This window comes from Heteronotia binoei, chromosome 10, assembly GCF_032191835.1.
Source record: "Heteronotia binoei isolate CCM8104 ecotype False Entrance Well chromosome 10, APGP_CSIRO_Hbin_v1, whole genome shotgun sequence".
NCBI lineage: Eukaryota > Metazoa > Chordata > Lepidosauria > Squamata > Gekkonidae > Heteronotia > Heteronotia binoei.
The window spans coordinates 1,243,283-1,264,425 of NC_083232.1; the positions used below are offsets into that span (position 1 = coordinate 1,243,283).

At 49.7% G+C, this 21,143-nt stretch overlaps 1 protein-coding gene across 1 annotated transcript; it reads right to left on the reverse strand.

The window, feature by feature from the left end:
* Positions 1 to 4,130: 4,130 nt before the first annotated feature.
* LOC132578061 (uncharacterized) lies at positions 4,131 to 10,887 on the reverse strand. The gene is made up of 2 exons (XM_060247891.1): positions 10,776 to 10,887; positions 4,131 to 7,956 (listed from the first exon to the last, which is right to left on the reverse strand). The coding sequence occupies exons 1-2, from the start codon at positions 10,858 to 10,860 to the stop codon at positions 4,673 to 4,675; spliced, it is 3,369 nt and encodes a 1,122-aa protein (XP_060103874.1). The 5' UTR covers positions 10,861 to 10,887; the 3' UTR covers positions 4,131 to 4,672.
* Between the last annotated feature and the right edge of the window lie 10,256 nt (positions 10,888 to 21,143).

Consider the following 21,143-nt stretch of genomic DNA (forward strand, 5'->3'; position numbering starts at 1 on the left):
AATGCCAGTAAAGGTAACTGAACTGAACTGATTGCCAAGGATTCCTTCCAAACAGACGCAGGAAGAGGAACACGCATGCTCAGCTCGGCTCTTGTCGCCAGCTCCTGCAGCAGCCCTGGGAGGGAGGGAGGGAATCCCCCACTGGTAGGCCTGGGCAGGCCTGAAAACTGTGATGGCCCTTGAAAAAAATGGGGCTGCCCCACTCTGAGAGGATCAAGGCCCAGGAGCTGCTGTCTGCTAGTTAGGTGGGGCTCAACTGGGACCATGGAGGGAAGTCCCTCCTGCTGGAGACTCTGGGAGCATTGCCTGTGGCTGGAAGAAGGTCAGCCATGAACGAGACCACAAGCCAGCCAGGTTGCCAGTGAACGCCATGACAGTCATCGGAACCCTATTCTGTATGGGAGCCTGCTCTGCACTCCCAGACCCCACTGCTGCCCCGTGAATGGGAGGGGGAGACTCCCAGTGGGGGCCCAGAATGCCCTTTATTAAGACCGACCCCCTTTCATTGCTGTTCCAAGTAATAAGCAGAGGCCAGGAACAGATTTAAAAACTGTTTTTCCTGAATGTTATATAGCAAGTCAGCAGCCCCCTGGCGCAGAGTGGTAAAGCTGCAGTACTGCAGTCCAAGCTCTCTGCTCACAATCCAAATTCGATCCCGGCAGAAGCTGGTTTCAGGTAGCTGGCTCAAGGTTGACTCAGCCTTCCATCTTTCTGAGGTCAGGGGGCTTTTTAAAAATTTCAGTGCCCCCTGAATTTTTAAAAAGCCCCCCAACTTAAAAACTCCTGGCTACACCTCTGCCGGTACTTGGACTCTCGAAAGCTCATACCCCAAAATTGTTGTTGGTCTCTAAGGTACATCTGCAGTCCAAGCTGGGCTCACAACCTAAGTTCAATCCCGGCAGAAGCTGGTTCAGGTCGCCGGCTCAAGGTTGACTCAGCCTTCCACCCTTCTGAGGTTGGTAAAATGAGTACCCAGCTTGTTGAGGGGAAAGTGTAGATGACTGGAGAAGGCAATGCCAAACCACCCCATAAAAAAAGCCCGCCGTGAAAACGTTGTGATGCGACATCACCCCAGAGTCAGAAATGACTGGTGCTTACACAGGGGACTGCCTTTGTAGCAGGTAAATAACGAAGCCCCACACATTGCTTGGTTTGAAGCGAGGTATTTTACTTTGACATCAAAGTAGAACTTGTCAGCATAAGCTCAAAATGACTAAGTTAAAATCACCAGCCTTATGACCATTTTTATTCATCCCCAAAACAAGCAGACAAGCCCCCTCTTATCTAATTCAAAGGCTCCACCTCCTGCTTTCCTTCCAGTAATTTCTTGTAGTTTTCCCCTGCTCTGTCCCTCTGTGTTATCAGCAAGAAGCTCCTTCTCTGCGGGGCCCCGTTATCTTGAATTCACACCCTTAGCCTGTCTGGTTTTAACAGTTTAGCAGAAGCTCCTCTGCGGGGCCTCTTAACAGTCACTCTAAATGTTGCAGCAGACATTCTCTTTTGAAGGCACAACCATATTTTCCATTATTATTATTATTGAGGTATTCATTCATTATTCAAGGGCCCCTCTTCACCTTTACCTTTTTATATAGCAAGTAAAATACAATGCATTTCCCCCTTACTGTGGGGTGAGAGATCAGCTCCCTCCTGAAAGAGCCTCCCTCCTGCTGGGCTTCCCTTGCAGGGCCTTGTGGCCCCCTCCTCACTTGTGATTGGCTTCTGTTTTCCCCTCCATTTCCCCCCTGCCCAATCACAAGGGGGGGGCTGGGAACTGTTGGATTGGCTGTGCTCAAAGGCCTTGGTGGGAGGGAGGCATCCTTGTAGAATCCAGGGGGCATCCTACTTAGAGGAGGAACAGGAGCCCTCCAAGTGCATGCCGCTGTCCTTCCACAGGCCAGCATGGGGGGACGGGGGGAGAATAATTTAAAATCTCTCTTTGACGGCATATAATTTTCCAGGCTGGAAATTTGCTTCTCCCTTTCACCATAGAGTTTCTCCTGAATCCTAGAGTGATGTGATGTCACTTCCTGGTTCAGCAGCTGGAAATAATGCCACATAGCCACTGGGATGGCACTTTCCCCCACGTTCCCACCTCCAGGTCTCCTGCAGGTTGCCAGGCATCCGGCCTGCTCCCAGGAAAGGGTGTCGACTTCGAGCATTGCAATGGAAACATGGGGGGAGGAAGGAGAAGGCAGCACTGAGCACATGCCGTTGCTAGAGTTTACTGAGAAGCAGTGCAAGGGAAGGAGGGAGGGACTTCCTGTGGCAACAAGCTGTGCTCTTCTAATGGTGACAACCCCCCCACCCTGCACACATGGAGAAATAGGCCAAATGAAAATCTACATTCTTCACACAGCCTTGCACACAGACAGCCCCCCAATCTTAAACAACTCCTCACCCACAACAATACAACATCGCATCTGAGCAGGAACACCGGGACCAGAGCCTGCAATAAACCCAAGTGCCAACTTTGCTGCCACATACACCCAGACAACACAGTCACTGGGCCTAACAGCATTAACTACACCATCTCAGGCTCATTCACTTGTTCATCTTCCAACATTATATATGTCATTAAATGCCAACAGTGCCCCTCAGTTCTCTACATAGGGCAAACAGGACAAACCCTCTGCCAAAGGATAAATGGACACAAATCTGACATCAGGAATTACAGAACTGAGAAACCAGTTGGAGCACACTTTAACCTTCCTGAGCATTCAATGGTTGACCTCAAAGTAGCTGTTTTACTGCAAAGGAACTTCAAGAACAGAATGGAGAGAGAAATTTCTGAATTACAAATTATCATGAAACTTGGAACAAACACCTCCTCAGGACTGAACAGGGATATTGGTTTTTTATCTCATTACATATACTAAACCAACTCCCACTGAGTATAGCTGTGCATCCACATTGTTCCAATATATTTCTTTTTTAGAACAATGTAATTTTTTTCGTGTTGACATGCTCAAATGAGGGATGTGGGCTGTTTGGCTCATTACATATACTAACCCACCTTCCACTATACTTTAATGCAGCCTGTTTTTCTAAGGGCTAACCTATATTATTTCTCCTTTAGAACAGTGTATCAGAATATTTGGGGTTTTTGGAGGGGGGGTTTATTGACATACTCAAATGGGGGATATTGGCTGTTTGTCTTATTGCATATACCAAACTATGGCAAACTATATGGATGTTATAATCTCTTGAGTAAAGATGCCCTCTACTTAAACCAACAAAGCCAGAATGTCACCTAGATTTATGGCAGCCCTACGAAAGCAGTCTGCTTTTTATCACCTAGTGTTTTTTGAGCCGTTTTGTCCTACACTAACAAACACAGATCCTATTTGTGATTCTTTTAATCTGCTAAAAACATTCCTAAGATTCCACACTGCACACTTATATTAAGAATTGCTGAGTCCATTCCCATCGGTCTGATGAAGTCTGCTTAAGAGCGTACGAAAGCTTACATTCTGAAAACTTAGTTGGTCTTAAAGGTGCATTTGTCTACTGCTTTGTTCTATTGCTTCAGACCAACACGGCTGCCGACTGGGATTTATGTAACATTAGGTAAGCTAAACAGGAAGTTCTTCTGGTGTGCCCCTCATAGGGCTGCCAATTGGGGCAGGGGATCCCCCAGTTTGAAGGCCCTCCCCCTGCTTCAGGATTATCAGAAAGCGTGCTTAGATGTCTGCTGGGCACTCCATTATTCCCTATGGAGATTAATTCTCCATTATTCCCTATGGAAATCAATCTGAAAGTATCTGGGGCTCTGGGATGTGTGTGTTTTTTGAGGTAGAGACACCAAATTTTCAGCATAGCACTCTCATCAAAATACCTCCCAAGTTTCAAAAAGATTGGACTGGGGGAAGGGGTCCAATTCTATGAGCCCCAAAAGAAGGTATCCCTATCATTCATTATTCCAAATGGAGGGAAAGCATTTAAAAGAAGCGTGGTCTCTTTAAATGTAATGGCCAGAACTTCCTTAGGAGTTTAGTTATGCTTGTCACACCCTTGCTCCTGGCTCCACCCCCAAGGTCTCCTGGCTCCACCCCCAAAGTCCCCAGATATTTCTTGAGTTGGACTTGGCATCCCTAGCCCCTCACTCCAATAAAAACAACAGGAGGAATTCCTTCCAAGCAGAACAGAACTTTATTTGAGTAAAGGAGAGCACAAAAGAGAATAGCCAAGAGAGTCCACCCCAAACATTATGGCGTTAGCTTTTATAGAATGCAATAAACAGCTTCTCAAGCACGCGCATTCTAACTTTGGCAATTTTGGCATTATAATGATAAGAGCAGCATACAGCAAACATACAATTCTTTCACCCTTATTTTTGGACCTCTCGCAGGTCGCCTCTGTTCCCTTGTCTTCCTCTGTGCTTAGAAAGCAAGCGGTACACATCTGCCACAGAACAACGGTTTTAGCTTTCAGCATGTTTCTACGCAGGGGCTCATGCTGTTCTAGCTTGTTTCGTAGCCTAGTGACATGTCAGCAAGTCAGCAGATAAGCTTTTCATTTGTTGGAACACAGAGAACATTTGTTCTCATGCACTCAGTACCTTCCTCCAGGAATGCTTCTGTTTCTTACTGTATCAAAAAGCTGCAAAGTTGGGCGAAGACCCCGCTTAATGTTAGCTGTCTTCAGCAAATACACAAAGCCTAAGTATTGCTCATCAGATAGAGGGGAGCCAACTTGTTAACATACGCAAGATCTTCTGACCTTTGGATGTCTTAGACTTACACTTTCTGGCCACTATCTCATCTTCCGGCAGCAGCGGCTCCTTCCTGGCGATCTTGTCCACGATCACAGCCATTTCTCTCACCCCCTGCAGGGACTGGACACGATCCTGGAAGCCGGGCTTTGCTTCCTGCTGCTCCGCCTGGATCAGTAAGTCGATGTGCTCCGGAGTGGCCATCGGGTTGGGCTTCAGGGCAATTTCCTGCAAGCGCTGAATGCTCCGAGAGGACTGTTCAATGAGACTGAACACAGCACTTTCCATCACCTCATATTCCTCCCGGAGCTGCTGAAAGATCTTCTCTGTGGTCATCGCCTGCCCGCAGGCCTTTTCGTATTTCTCCTTGATTTGGGCATAAGTTTGCTTCTGCTTTTCAGTCTCATACACCCACCTGTATTTCTGGTTGAAATGGACATTCCATCTACATTTACCAGGGCAGACTTCACAGTCCCCTTTCCTGTTCATAGCAGAACATCTGTCTTTCTTTTTATCATCAGGAATATAACAGGGGTAGTGGCAGGTACAATGGCACTTCTGGCAATTAGTTATGAACTCCCCAGTTATGTCAATTCTTTTGGCGACAGTCCTCTCGACCTCCACCTCAAAGTCCTTGTTGGCATCCATTTCATCTTTATGCTGCTCCAAAGCCCACTTTGTTTTCCTCAGCGACTCCAGTGTACTCAGGCCGGCTTTGATTTGTGGCTGGAGACCCTCCACCGCGGCTTCCAGACTCTTTCGTTCCTGGAGCACTTCTTTTGTCAGTGTTAAACTTCGGGGTTCTAGGCTATTTAAAGACTGGAAAAATGTCTTCATGCTGGCAGTCCCCATTTTCCAGAACATCGCATCAAAGTTGAGTGTGTTCTCTCCGGCTGTGGAACTGCTAACAAACAGAGCAGAATTATTGAATTTAAAGTGAACAGGGTTCTCATTGTCATCTTTAGCACATGGCACCTTAGATTCCAAGATGGCCGCTAAAACAGGAGGGAACTGCCCATCTGCAAAGGTGACCAGGATCATTATGTTGGATTCTATGTCCTTCCCAAAAATGGAGAGTACCGAGTCAAAAACATATTTCTGAGGATGCGTCAGACGGGCTAAAGAGGCCTGAACCACGAAGCAGACTCCATCGATGTGGTCTATGCCACCTGGAGTGGAGAAGAATTCCTGGACCTTTGTGATGATCTGTCTATCGTGCTGTAGTCCTCTGGTGTCTCCAAATCCCGGGGTGTCAATTATAGTCAGGGAATAGGGGATCTGGAAGCCTTTCTGGAAATGGATCTCATAAGCCGTCACATCAGACGTCTGACTCTCAGCCTGGCTTCGGTTGGTCTGCTCATGGACAAGCTTGAACCGGAAGCCATCTTCCCACTTCACCCCCAAAATGTAGTTGATCATCCCGTTGATCAGTGTGGTCTTCCCTGCTCCTGTCGCTCCCATCACCATGATCACTTTGTGAGGTCTCTTCGGTTCTTCACGTCCTAGGGTGTATTTTAGGAAATCGTCACAAGAAGAGGCAGACTTTTTTAACGGAAGTCGATAAAACTGAAGTAGGCCTTCATTGCTGATCAGGGTGCTTTGTTTGATCATTTCAGCTTTGACTCTTTCATCATCTTTCTTTGGAGGTGGTGACGTCACAGGCTTCTCAGGTGAGACAGCAAAGTCTGCTCTATAAACAGGCTCCTCCCTGCCACGTCTATCATGTGGCTCCTTTCTTGTTGTTTCTTGAAATGGGTTTCCATTCCTTCCTTCATCCGTATCTTTTGGCTGCACCTCACCTTCCTGCACAGTAGAATCAGATCCAGCAACTCTGGGTCCCTGATGGACCTTGCTGATGGAGGGAGGGTCAAGGTTGGTGCTGACCAGCTCTCCGTCTTCATACAAATAGATAGAAACGCCTGGGTGGTCCTGATCTGGAAGAGCAGAGACAATCAATTTAGTGTCGTTTGAGCCCATGTTGGCCAACGCTAAGAAGGCCCTGGCAGAAGCACGTGCTTTTTTGCTTATCTCTTGGTGCTCAAACCACAATTTCCCACTGGCAGAACTCACTGGTACAGTGTGACAGCTCTTCTTAACTGCTAGTGAATTTTCCAGGTCAGATAAATACGAGTCGCCATCATGTAAAGAAGTGAACATGAAAGCAATGACCTTCTTGAGCACTGGATTGAACAGGAGTCTGTCTAATTCTTTCTTGGTGGACACGACATCCACGTCTTTTAGGACATCCAGATAGGAATTTACAAACGCCACCTCCTGCTCTCTTCTGTCTAGAAATGCACTGAGTTGCTGGCTGCTGAAGAGTGCTTGTTGCTTGTTGGTTAACAGGTCCATGAGGGCATCTTCTTCTTCTGCACCCTGGCGGATTATGGGTATTGTTCTCGACAGCTGTTTCTGAAGAGTCTGCCTGTACTGTTGACACAGACTTTGGAATTGCTGGAGTTTCTTCTTGATTTCAGGGAAAGTCAAAGCTGCAGGATTTTCTGCCAGATCGTTACGTCGCTTGTCTATTTCCGTCAACTGCTGCAGGACATTCTGGACTTCAGAAATGATTTCTGAACTGACTTCATGGAAATGGCATGTGATTTTGGAGCCCAGTTTATTCAGAGGGTATAACCAGATTCTCAGAGGCACAGCCCTCTCTACCAGGTGCTCAGGGAAGGTGGAGAAAATGTTCATAGTTTGTTGATAAGTCATGGGATGATCCTCTAGAGGAACATCACTGTAAATCTTGCAGGTAATTTTCCCACCCCCTGTCTTCTCCTTGGCAATTCCTTCAGTGGCACCTGAAAGTATCTTTCTAACCTTAGCTTGGAGGCTCTTCTGTATTTCTTGTGGATCCTCAGAAGGAGAAACCTCCTGATCAAACACAAAGACTGCCTGAGCCCCATACAGTACCTCAGTCACCACATGGGTGGCTGTCGGCACCTTACAGTCCTCAGGACGAGGGAGTTTTGTCACATCAATCTGCTTGTGCTTTGTCGTGACAGTGTACAGGAGAGCCACACGAGCCTGGCGGCAGGAGCTCTTGCTGTCTTGCAAGTACTGTGCAGCTCCTCTGGGTTCCAGCAGAACACACAGCAGGCTGGCCTGAAGCCACTCAGGAACCTTCAGAGCGGCCATTTTGTCTTGGAGGGTGTCTGATTCAATAATCGAACTTTCAGTCCCGGGGTTGGGCTTCAGGTGAATGTTCTTTCCCAGGGTGTTCTCATCCCATAAAGGAGCTCCTGACAAAAGACAAGCACAGAAGGCTCATTATTAAAGCTTGCTGTCTTCAGGTAGAGGCAGAAGAAATTCATTCAGATGTGACTTGACTGTTTCACTGGTAAAGGTGAAATATATTGTGCAACTGAAGAAGATGAAGAAGATGATATTGGATTTATATCTCGCCCTCCACTCCAAAGAGTCTCAGAGCGGCTCACAATCTCCTTTACCTTCCTCCCCCACAACAGGCACCCTGTGAGGTGGGTGGGGCTGGAGAGGGCTCTCACAGCAGCTGCCCTTTCAAGGACAACCTCTGCCAGAGCTATGGCTGACCCAAGGCCATGCTAGCAGGTGCAAGTGGAGGAGTGGGGAATCAAACCCAGTTCTCCCAGATAAGAGTCCACACACTTAACCACTACACCAAACTGACTCTCCCCAATCGAGAACTTCTTTTCACTGCCTGGAGTCTTTTCTTCTTATTGCTCCTGGCAGATACTCATTTAATTATCCTCTTATGGCCGACGACCTGTCTACCTTAGGGACCGTCTCTCCCCATATATTCCCCAGAGGGTACTCAGATCTGGATCACTAAATCTATTAGAAATCCCCGGGCCGAGGGAGGCGAGATTGAAGGCTACCAGAGAAAAAGTCTTCTCTATTGCGGCCCCCCACTGGTGGAACCAACTCCCAGATGATGTTAGAACCTTGCGGGACCTTGCCCAATTCCACAAGGCCTGCAAAACAACATTATTTCGAATGGCCTTCAACCAAAGTACATAGATGCCTAACATCATGGCATGGAATTTAGCACCAAAACTGTTGTTTTAAAATTGCATTAATAATTTAAATTGCAAATTGTTTAATTTTAACTGATATTATTGTAATTGTTTTTATTGTTCTATTGTTTTATCGTTGATATTCAATGTTGTTAGCTGCCCTGAGCAGGCTCCGGCGGGGAGGGCGGGATATAAATACAAAAAATACATAACTAAATAAAAATTCTTAATCTAATTTTTAAGAATCCCCTGAGCCACAGCTGTCAGCCCTAATGCTGTTCCCCAAAGGGGCAAAAAACCAAAAATCTCCCCAGTGGGCGGCTTCACATCAGGAAAAAGGCTGGGGGGGAAGGCTGAAGCCCTCTCTTCCTCCATTCCCTATCCCTGTCATATTTCCGCTCACCAGGATTCAAGCGCTGAACACAGAACTCCCAACACTCATTGGGCCCAAAATCTGCAGACAGGACTGGAATGGGACACAAGGGCTTAGTCCAGACTGCCAACTCAGGGTGGCAACATGCCAACCTGAAAGTTAGCTGGTGGAAAGAGGAGTGCCCTGGAGCATCCGGATGGTCTGCAGAACAGGGATGGGCTGCAGGCGCCCTGGAGGAGCATCCAGAGCGTGCATGCACCCTGTCCGCCACTCCCTGGGTGCTTTCCAGGTGCTTCCTGGCCATCCAGATGAAGAAGAAGACTGCAGATTTATACCCCGCCCTTCTCTCTGAATCAGAAACTCAGAGCGGCTTACAATCTCCTATATCTTCTCCTCCACAACACACACCCTGTGGGGTGGGTGGGGCTGATAGGGCTCTCCCAGCAGCTGCTCCTTCAAGGACAGGGGCTCAGAGCGGCCTACAATCTCCTTTTCCTTCCTCCCCCACAACAGACATCCTGTGAGGTGGGTGGGGCTGAGAGGGCTCTCCCTGCTTTAATCCAATCTTAGCAGCACTTATTGTTCAGTTACTTAAATAGCCTTCCTAGGAACTAAATCCCCCCCCTCTACCTATATATAAGGGTTGAGAAAAACTGTGTCAGTGTGTCACAAAAAGTGTGCACGCATTCAAAAGCTTATACCCAGAATAAGACCTTGTTGTTCTTACAGGTGCCTGGCTGGACACCAACTTTGTTCTCAGTGTTGCCCGTAACCAAAACATCCTTGGGTCTATAAAGCAGGGGTGTCAAACCCATTCATTATGAGGGTCAGATCGGACATAAATGAGACCTTGTCGGGCTGGGCTGGGCCATGTGTGTACCTATTTAAGATTAGGTAGCAGAGATATAATTTTTAAAGGACACAAACATGACTAAAGTTTTTTGTTTGTTTTTTAACTTAAAACACACTTAAAACATTAGCACTCATTGGTCTTAAAGGTGCTTTCTTTGAATCTCTCCCATGAGATCCATGGAACTGGGCATAGGAAGCTCTGGCTCTTTCCCTCCCTCCCCAGGGGACCAGGAGCCTCAACCAATGGAGAGAATTGAGGTTTTGCTCTGTAGCTCCTGTGCAATTGAGCAAGCCTTGCAAAGCAAGTTGAGATGCAGAGGGAAGCGAGAGGGAGAAGGAAGCAGACAAAAGACAGTTGCTTAGGGGCCTGATTCGGCCCTCGGGCCGCATGTTTGACACCCTTGAGGCTCTGACCACAGTTCTGGGCACAGAGAACCATAAAGCTGAATCAGGCCATGAATCAGGAAAGACACAGGATCAGGGCCAGGCAAGGAAACCAACCGCTTGGACGAAGGAGCAACTTCCGTGTTTAGAGCTTTTCGGAGCCTTTTGTAAACATCTGGGGCCTGGGGGAGGGGCTCACCTGACAGGTGATCTGGAAGAGCTGGCACAGTGCCAGATGGCATCCTGCATGCCCAGCTCTTCGTCTGCCAGGCTCACAACACATCCTGACCTTTGATATTCCAGCCCAGTAAAATATATAAGTGGTTGCCCTCATCTACTGGAAGTTTAACTTCTGGACTGTTTTACTTCCTCTTGTTCTGACTGTTCCTGTGATGTAAAGCCGACCAGAATCAGAACCAAAACCCTCTCCTTGGGCTGACTCTTGCCGGGGAATTACCTGGGAGGAGGGCATCTTTGCAGCAGTCATAGAGCATCCCCAGCCGGACCTCACGCTGCAAAGCCAGGGTCTCCATCTGGGCCATAGCTTGGTATTCCTCCTTTACCTGGAAGAGATGGCAGGCAGCTGTTAGATAAAATCTCTAACAATATTGACGGATTCTAGTGAGTGAGAAGAGTACACATCTAATATGGTGGATGCTAAATCACTTGGCTTCCAAGCCACAGACTGAAAGTCTAACGGTGCATTGTGGGCAGGGGTCGTTTTGTAGAAAAATAGGTGGTGGAGCTCATTAACATAACTCATTAGCGCATGCTGCCCCCCCCCCCAACCAGCCGAAAGCAACCTGACTCAAGAAGGGAGAGCCCTGGGCAAGCGAGGCCTACTTGGGCTGGCTAGAGATCCAGCCAGCCCAAGCAGGCCTCACTCACCTGAGGCTCACCCCACCACCACCACCCCCAGCAAACCATCTGCTGCCCAAAATCACATAAGAAGTGGAGAAAGGGTGGCACAGGCTTCTCCAGGGCTGCTGGGGGCGTGGCAAAGCCCCTGGCGGCTGGCTGGCTGCCCGCTCTCCTAATCCAGGGACTGTTCTGCAGCTGCGCCTCCTATTCAATGGACAAGGGAGGTGGGGAGGAGGAGGGGGAACCCCCAGAAAGCTTCAGGAGCTGTGAGCTCCTGCTGAATCTAAGGTCTGATTATCGGGATTCCACACACTCTGCTGGGAACATGTCATTGTAGGGTTGCTGCCAGTCCCCAGGTCTCAGCAGGGATTCCACAGTTTTGGGGCTCCTTTCCACCATGGACCAGCTGGCCAGCGGGGGGGGGGGGGCGGGATTCCTCCCAAGGTGATGATGTCCTCCAGAAGTGTCATCATCGCATTGAGGATGCTGTGTGGGTGACCCTCTGGTTTTGGGGCAAACTCTATGGTTCAAGCTCAATTTTGGCCAAAAACCAGAGCAGCCTCTGCATGATATCCCCGCCCACTCCAGAGCACCCCCCAAACCCCCCTGACAGTTGGGTGAGGGGACTGGGCAATCCTCTGAGAAGAGAAGAGGACACACCCAAAATGGCAGATACTAAATTGCTTCGCTTTCAAGCTACGGTGCATTATGGGGATCCCACACACTCTGCTGGGAACATGTCATGGCAGGGTTGCCAGCCCCCAGGTCCCAGCAGGAGATTCCCCCCGTTTTGGGGGCTCCTCTCTGCCATGGACCAGCTGGCTGGGGGGGAACCCCAGCAACGACATCATCACACTGGGGATGTTGTGCGCGGGATGCTCTGGTTCTTGGGCAAACTCTATGAGTTATGCCCCATTTAACCATAACATTTGCCCAAAAACCAGAGTGCCCCTCATGCAACATCCCTGCCTATCCTGGAACACCCTCCCCCCAAGTCTCCCCACTGGATGGGCGGGGGATCTGGCCACCCTATTCCCTCTCTCCAGCTGCAGTTCAAGGGGTGTTGCTTGCAAAGTGCAGGAAATGCCAGACATGAGGACAGCACTTGCTTCTTTTACTCAGCCTTGCTGGCTTCCACTTATGCCCCCGTGGGATGCGTAGCGAGGCCCTCTCACTCTGCATTCTGATTTTACCTATTATCAACTGCAAGCAGGGGAGATGCAAGGACTTAAGAACAAAAGAGAAGCCATGTTGGATCAGGCCAGTGGCCCCTCCAGTCCAACACTCTATGTCACATAAGAACATAAGAGAAGCCCTGTTGGATCAGGCCAGTGGCCCATCCAGTCCAACACTCTGCGTCACATAAGAACATAAGAGAAGCCCTGTTGGATCAGGCCAATGGCCCCTCCAGTCCAACACTCTGTGTCACATAAGAACATAAGAGAAGCCATGTTGGATCAGGCCAATGGCCCCTCTAGTCCAACACTCTGTGTCACATAAGAACATAAGAGAAGCCCTGTTGGATCAGGCCAATGGCCCCTCCAGTCCAACACTCTGTGTCACATAAGAACATAAGAGAAGCCCTGTTGGATCAGGCCAGTGGCCCCTCCAGTCCAACACTCTCTGTCACATAAGAACATAAGAGAAGCCATGTTGGATCAGGCCAGTGGCCCATCCAGTCCAACACTCTGTGTCACATAAGAACATAAGAGAAGCCCTGTTGGATCAGGCCAGTGGCCCATCCAGTCCAACACTCTGTGTCACATAAGAACATAAGAGAGGCCATGTTGGATCAGGCCAATGGCCCATCCAGTCCAGCACTCTGTGTCACATAAGAACATAAGAGAAGCCCTGTTGGATCAGGCCAATGGCCCCTCCAGTCCAACACTCTGTGTCACATAAGAACATAAGAGAAGCCATGTTGGATCAGGCCAATGGCCCATCCAGTCCAGCACTCTGTGTCACATAAGAACATAAGAGAAGCCCTGTTGGATCAGGCCAGTGGCCCCTCCAGTCCAACACTCTGTGTCACATAAGAACATAAGAGAAGCCATGTTGGATCAGGCCAATGGCCCATCCAGTCCAGCACTCTGTGTCACATAAGAACATAAGAGAAGCCCTGTTGGATCAGGCCAATGGCCCCTCCAGTCCAACACTCTGTGTCACATAAGAACATAAGAGAAGCCATGTTGGATCAGGCCAATGGCCCATCCAGTCCAGCACTCTGTGTCACATAAGAACATAAGAGAAGCCCTGTTGGATCAGGCCAATGGCCCATCCAGTCCAGCACTCTGTGTCACATAAGAACATAAGAGAAGCCCTGTTGGATCAGGTCAATGGCCCCTCCAGTCCAACACTCTGTGTCACATAAGAACATAAGAGAAGCCCTGTTGGATCAGGCCAGTGGCCCCTCCAGTCCAACACTCTGTGTCACATAAGAACATAAGAGAAGCCCTGTTGGATCAGGCCAGTGGCCCATCCAGTCCAACACTCTGTGTCACATAAGAACATAAGAGAAGCCCTGTTGGATCAGGCCAGTGGCCCATCCAGTCCAACACTCTGTGTCACATAAGAACATAAGAGAAGCCCTGTTGGATCAGGCCAGTGGCCCCTCCAGTCCAACACTCTCTGTCACATAAGAACATAAGAGAAGCCATGTTGGATCAGGCCAATGGCCCCTCCAGTCCAACACTCTGTGTCACATAAGAACATAAGAGAAGCCCTGTTGGATCAGGCCAGTGGCCCCTCCAGTCCAACACTCTGTGTCACATAAGAACATAAGAGAAGCCCTGTTGGATCAGGCCAGTGGCCCATCCAGTCCAACTCTCTGTGTCACATAAGAACATAAGAGAAGCCCTGTTGGATCAGGCCAGTGGCCCCTCCACTCCAACACTCTGTGTCACATAAGAACATAAGAGAAGCCATGTTGGATCAGGCCAATGGCCCATCCAGTCCAACACTCTGTGTCACACAATGGCCAAAAAAACCCCAGGTGCCATCAGGAGATCCACCAATGGGGCAAAAGCCCTCCCTCTGGAGCCCCCCCCCAAAGCACCAAGAATACAGAGCATCACTGCCCCAGACATAAGAACATATTCAAAATGTTTCTCTGCTGCCTTTCCTCTCAATTAGAATCATTGAGTTGGAAGAGACCTCTAGGGTCATCTAGTCCAACCCCCTGCACCATGCAGGAAACTCACAAACCCCTCCCCCTAAATTCACAGGATCCTCATTGCTGTCAGATGGCCATCTAGCCTCCGTTTAAAAACCTCCAAGGAAGGAGAGCCCACGGCCTCCCGAGGAAGCCTGTTCCACTGAGGAACCGCTCTAAACTCACAAACCCCTCCCCCTAAATTCACAGGATCCTCATTGCTGTCAGAGGGCCATCTAGCCTCAGTTTAAAAACCTCCAAGGAAGGAGAGCCCACGGCCTCCCAAGGAAGCCTGTTCCACTGAGGAATCGCTCTAATGGTCGGGAAGTTCTTCCTAATGTTGAGCCAGAAACTCTTCTGATTTAATTTCAACCCATTGGTTCTGGTCCGACCTTCTGGGGCCACAGAAAACAATTCCACCCCATCCTCTGATGGTGATCAAGCAAAAAGCAAATACTCTACAAAAGGATCCTGGCTCTAAGTGGCCACAATATCCTGCTGTCTCCCATCTCCTCAATCTGTCGGTGGGGAGTCCACGGGGACAGAGAAACACAAGTCCTGTTCTCACCTTCTTCTCTCTGTGTTCAGTTTGATTGCTGGGATGTTCAGAAGAAGACACCAGCTATCTTGAGTGGGCTTTGCTGGCAGTGGGATTCGCAGTGGGAAAAGTTTCCTGAAAGCAGAAAGGCTGAGAGACTCTTACCCTGGAATACAATATCAGGCCCTTGTGAATAAGTCTGGCCAGGACAGCAAGGACCGTCTCCAGAGAGAGAAACTAGACTGGAGCTTCTTGGGGGAGGGAGGAGGGGGAACGTAGCTGTGAATAGCCTGCATTGGGCAGGGGTTTGGACTGGTCAGGGGTGGCCAAGGGTAGCTCTCCAGATGTTTTTTGCCTACAACTCCCATCAGCCCCAGCCATTGGCCATGCTGACTAGGGCTGATGGGAGTTGTAGGCAAAGAAAACATCTGAAGCGCTACCCCTGGCCACTCCTGGACTAGATGATCCTTGAGGTGTCTTCCAACTCTGTTTCTCTGTTTCTTGATTGGGTTAGGTCTCCCTAGTGTCAAGGTGTGGCATGAAGGCGCCAGGTGGCAACTGCTGCTCTCTGCTCTGGCAGGAGAGGGAAACCCAAAACTGCCTTCTACTGGATCAGTCTGTCAGTCCACCAAAGTCAGTCTTGACTACTCAGAGGGGCAGCGGCTCCCCAGGGTCTCTGGCAGCAGAGAAGGGGGGTCTTCTTCCCCTCCTCTCCCCTCCTGCCACCCACTGGTCCTTTCTGTTGGAGAGGTGGCCGGCTGCGGGGACAGAACCGGGGACCTTCTGCAGGCCACGTAGATGCTCTGCCCGGGAGCCCCCAGGGCTCCTCCCCGCAGCAAGAGCCCCTCCCGTTACCCCAAGCCCGCGGGGCCTGCAGGAGAGCAGCAGGGGGGGTGGGGCTGTGACATGCAGAGCAAGGTTTGCGGGCCGGAGTTCGGGACCCCCGTGGGGAAGGCTGAGGCTCCGCCCAGAGGCGAGAGAGCACCTACTGAGGGCATCGGTTCGATCCCGGGCCACCAGCCTGCGAAGAGGAGCGCCCCCCCCCCCCCGCCATAAGACGCTGGCAGCCTGGCCCCGGCTGGCCCCCGGGGGAAGGGCGGGGGGGGTGGCTCTGATCCCGCAGTGGGCCAGCTCCGGGGCTCCTCCAAGAGGGCGAGCCCGGCAGGAAGTAGGGTTGCCAATCCCCAGGTGGGGGCAGGGGATCCCCCGGGTCGGAGGCCCTCACCCCCGCTTCAGGGTGGTCACAAAGCGGGGGGAGGGGAGGGAAATGTCTGCTGGGAACTCATATTCCCTAAGGAGGCTTCTTCCCATAGAAAATAATGAATTGATCTGTGGGTATCTGGAGCTCTGGGGGCCCTGTTTTTGGAAATAGAGGCACCAGATTTTCAGTATAGCATCCAGTGGCTCTCCCCAATATACTCCCTAAGTTTCAAAAAGATTAGACCGGGGGGTCCAATTCTATGAGCCCCCAAAGAAGGTACCCCTATCCATTATTTCCTATGGAAGGAAGGCATTGAAAAGGTGTGCTGTCCCTTTAAATGTGATGGCCAGAACTCCCTTGGAGTTCAATCATGCTTGCCACACCCTTGCTCCTGGCTCCACCCTAATGCCTCCTGGCTCCACCCCCAAAGTCCCCAGATATTTCATGAATTGGACTTGCCAACCCTACCGGGAAGGGAAGGGAAGGGAAGGGAAGGGAAGGGAAGGGAAGGGAAGGGCTGCCCTCCCCCCCCCCCCCCTTCGGCCCGGCCGCAACTCTTCACCTCCAGGAGCCCAGCCCGGGACGCCCGTCTGGCTGGCTGGCTGGCTGGCTGGCTTGGCTTGGCTTGGCTTGGCTTGGCTTGCGTGCAGCGGCAGCGAGCAGCCTCGTGGCGCAGACAGCCGTCGGATCTCGCAGCTCGCAGCCCGCCCTGCCTTGGCCGCTGCCTTTATAACACGTCGAGGCGCTTGCGCTTTCGCGGCAACTCCTTTCCCCGAAGAGAGGGCGCCTTTGCAGAAAGGCTGCTCTCGGCCTCCCGCTCCCGCCCCTTGCTGGCCTTGAGGGTTTTTGCTTCTTCCAGTGTAAAGAGGGGGCGGCCAAACTTGCTTAGCCTAAGAGCTGCAGAGAATGAACATCCTATGTCTTCTATGTTTGAGAGCCACAAGAGAAGGGAGGAAGGGAGGAAGGAAGGAAGGAAGGAAGGAAGGAAGGAAGGAAGGAAGGAAGGAAGGAAGGAAGGAACGAAGGGAGGGAGGGAGGGAGGAAGGAAGGAGAGGGAGGGAAGGGAGGAAGGAAGGAAGGAAGGAAGGAAGGAAGGAAGGAAGTGAAGAGGGACCCCTAAATAATTATGAATACATTTTTATTTGATTTATTTAATCAAATTTCTATCCCACCCTCTCCTTACATGAGCTACATAGAATAAATAACAGATGTTTGAGAGCCCCAAGACGTGAACGTCAGATGCTTGAGAGAAGGAAGGAAGGAAGGAAGGGATGGAGGGAGGGAGGAAGGAAGGAGAGGGAGGGAAGGAAGGAAGGAAGGAAGGAAGGAAGGAAGGAAGGAAGGAAGTGAAGAGGGACCCCTAAATAATTATGAACACCCCTATAATAATAACAATTGAAAATATGGTTTTGCCTTTAACAGCAAAGAGAATGTCTGATGAAATATTTGAAGAGCTGTAATTGTTAGGCAAGCAGGCAGTCCAAAAGGGTGTAAGATACAGATGGGTACTGATAGAGGCCCTCTGAGGAAGCTCCCTAGAGATAAGCAGACATGCTGGAATAAGCAGACTACCAAGGAGAAGGGGAGGAGAGAAGTGAATCAGATAACGTGTAAAGGGGCCAGGCTGAAGGTTCGCTTTTGCTTAAAGCTGATGTTTTGAGAAGGGTCCGGGGTTCATTACTTTGGGGAGCCTAGATGCTCAAATGAACCTGCTTTGATGTCAAAGTAAAATACCTCGTTTTTCAATCAGTAAGTGTGCGCCTCGCTTATTCCTCTGCTAGAGAAGGAAGGAAGGAAGGAAGGAAGGGAGGGAGGGAGGGAGGGAGGGAGGGAGGGAAATGGGGGTGGAGGGAGAGGTGAAAAGAAAACAACTTTAAATGCATTAGATAAGTGATTTAAAGAGACAAATGCCTTCTCTAAGCTTGCCGATGGGGGTGGGGGTGGGGGCTTCAAGAGCCACACACGCAATATGTTTGAAAGAGGCACATGTGGCTTCCAAGCCCCAGTTTGGCTACCCCTGGTGTAAAACATCTTGGTTTGAATTGTTTTTATTGGCTGCTTTGGAGGCCTCCCTGGATGGGGGGGTGGGGCTGGGATTGCTGATGCTGCGGGGGCTAGTGTACAGAGATGCGCTGAAGAAGATGTTGGATTTATATCCCGCCCTCCACTCTGAATCTCAGAGTCTCAGAGCAGTGACAATCTCCTTTATCTTCCTCCCCCACAACAGACACCCTGTGAGGTGGGTGGGGCTGAGAGAGCTCTCAGGGCAGCTGCCCTTTCAAGGACAACTCCTATGAAAGCTCCGGCTGAGCCAAGGCCATTCCAGCAGCTGCAAGTGGAGGAGTGGTAGAATCAAACCCGGTTCTTTCAGATAAGAGTCCACGCACTTAACCACTACACCAACTGGCTCTCTATTAGAGCTATGGCTGACCCAAGGCCATTCCAGCAGCTGCAAGTAGAGGAGTGGGGAATCATACCCGGTTCTCCCAGATAAGAGTCCATGCACTTAACCATTACACCAAACTGGCTCTCTATTAGAGCTCTGGCTGACCCAAGGCCATTCCAGCAGCTGCAAGTGGAGGAGTGGGGAATCATACCCGGTTCTCCCAGATAAGAGTCCATGCACTTAACCATTACACCAAACTGGCTCTCTATTAGAGCTATGGCTGACCCAAGGCCATTCCAGCAGCTGCAAGTGGAGGAGTGGGGAATCATACCCGGTTCTCCCAGATAAGAGTCCGTGCACTTAACCACTACACCAAACTGGCTCTCATTCTTTTAATCCTTCTTTTCATCTCTATGGTTGCTTTCACATTGGGGAGGGGGCAGTCTGTCACGTAGGTGAAATTGCCATTGTGAGGACTGCTTGGGGCAACCTGTTTTCTCCCATCCTCTTTTGATATGTGGTCTCATTTGGAGTACTGTGTGCAGTTCTGGTCACCGCACCTCAAAAAGGATATAATAACATTGGAAAAAGTCCAGAAAAGGGCAACTAGAATGATTACAGGTTTGGAACACTTTCCCTATGAAGAAAGGTTAAAACGCTTGGGGCTCTTTAGCTTGGAGAAATGTTGACTGCGGGGTGACATGATAGAGGTTTACAAGATTATGCATGGGATGGAGAAGGTAGAGAAAGAAGTCCTTTTCTCCCTTTCTCACAATACAAGAACTCATGGGCATTCAATGAAATTGCTGAGCAGTCGGGTTAGAACGGATAAAAGGAGGTACTTCTTCACCCAAAGGGTGGTTAACATGTGGAATTCACTGCCACAGGAGGTGGCGGCGGCTACAGGCATAGCCACCTTCAAGAGGGGGTTAGATAAAAATATGGAGCAGAGGTCCATCAGTGACATATATACAGACACATACACTGTGGCTAATAGCCACTGATGGACCTCTGCTCCATATATATAAATTATTGGCCACTGTGTGACACAGAGTGTTGGACTGGATGGGCCGTTGGCCTGATCCAACATGGCTTCTCTTATGTTCTTATGAATTCTCCCCCTCCCCCCCACATGCTATTTTTTTCATGGGATCATTCTTATCACCACACCCCTTTTTATTTTGGAGCGTATGTGCATTATTCCACTACCTCCTCTGCCCATCGGAACATCAGCGAAGGCCTGAACTCACAACTTTGCTCCGGACTCCACCCACAATGTTTTCTGGCTCATAAAAACATAAGAGAAGCCCTGTTGGCTCAGGCCAATGGCCCATCCAGTCCAACACTCTGTGTCACATAAGAACATAAGAGAAGCCCTGTTGGATCAGGCCAGTGGCCCCTCCAGTCCAACACTCTGTGTCACATAAGAACATAAGAGAAGCCCTGTTGGATCAGGCCAATGGCCCCTCCAGTCCAACACTCTGAGTCACAGAAGAACATAAGAGAAGCCATGCTGGATCAGGCCAATGGCCCATCCAGTCCAACACTCTGTGTCACATAAGAACATAAGAGAAGCCCTGTTGGCTCAGGCCAATGGCCCATCCAGTCCAACACTCTGTGTCACACAGTGGCCATAAAAACCAAGTGCCATCAGGAGGTCCACCAATGGGGCTAGAAGCCCCCCCACTGCGCCCCCCCACCAGCAGCAAGAATACAGAGCATCACTGCCTCAGATAGTTCCAACAATACACTGTGGCTAATAGCCACTGATGGACCTCTGCTCCGTATGCTTATCTAATTCCCTCTTGAAGCTATCTATGCTTGTAGCTGCCACCACCTCCTGTGGCAGTGAATTCCACATTAATCACCCTTTGGATGAAGAAGTATTTCCTTTTATCAGCTCTAATCCGACTGCTCAGCAATTTAATTGAATGTCCACGAGTTCTCGTATTGTGAGAAAGGGAGAAAAGTACTTAATTCTCTACCTTCTCTATCCCGTGAATAATCTTGTAAACCTCTATCATGTCACCCTGCAGTCGACGTTTCTCCAAGCTGAAGAGCCCCAAGCGTTTTAACCTTGCTTCATAGGGAAAGTGTTCCAACCCTGTAATCCTTCTAGTTGCCCTTTTCTGCACTTTTTCCAATGCTATTGAGGTGTGGTGACCAGAATTGTACACAGTACAATGTACAATGCTATTGAGGTGTGGTGACCAGAATTGTACACAGTACTCCAAATGAGACTGCACTATCGATTTACATGATGATACTGGCTGATTTGTTTCCAATTCCCTTCCTAATAATTCCCAGCATAGCGTTGGCCTTTTTTTTATTGCAGTCACACACTGTCTCAGCATTTTCAGTGAGTTGTCTACCATGACCCCAAGATCTCTCTCTTGGTCATTCTCTGCCCCATCAAAGTCTCCACCCCCAAAGTGACCAGATATTTCCTGGGTAGGACGTGGCAACCTTGTGCAGCATGTCCCACACTTTTCTGGCAACCAGCTTCCTGGAAAGAGGTGCCCATTTGTAATGTGAAAGAAGTCTTGCAGTTCTGGTGAGCTCTGAGCCAACAGCTGTAAGGGTAAAAGCAGAAGGGAGAACAGAGGGTGCTGTCGATGAAATTGCTGAGCAGACAGGTTAAAACGGATAAAAGGAAGTACTTCTTCACCCAAAGGGTGATTAACATGT

What these genes read in the sequence shown, in the direction of transcription:
- LOC132578061 (XM_060247891.1), bottom strand. Translation starts at nt 10,860, where the DNA reads ATGGCCCAGATGGAGACCCTGGCTTTGCAGCGTGAGGTCCGGCTGGGG. An exon ending in CAAAGATGCCCTCCTCCCAG is followed by an intron (nt 7,957 to 10,775) that starts GTAATTCCCCGG and finishes GTCTTTTGTCAG; the next exon opens with GAGCTCCTTTATGGGATGAG.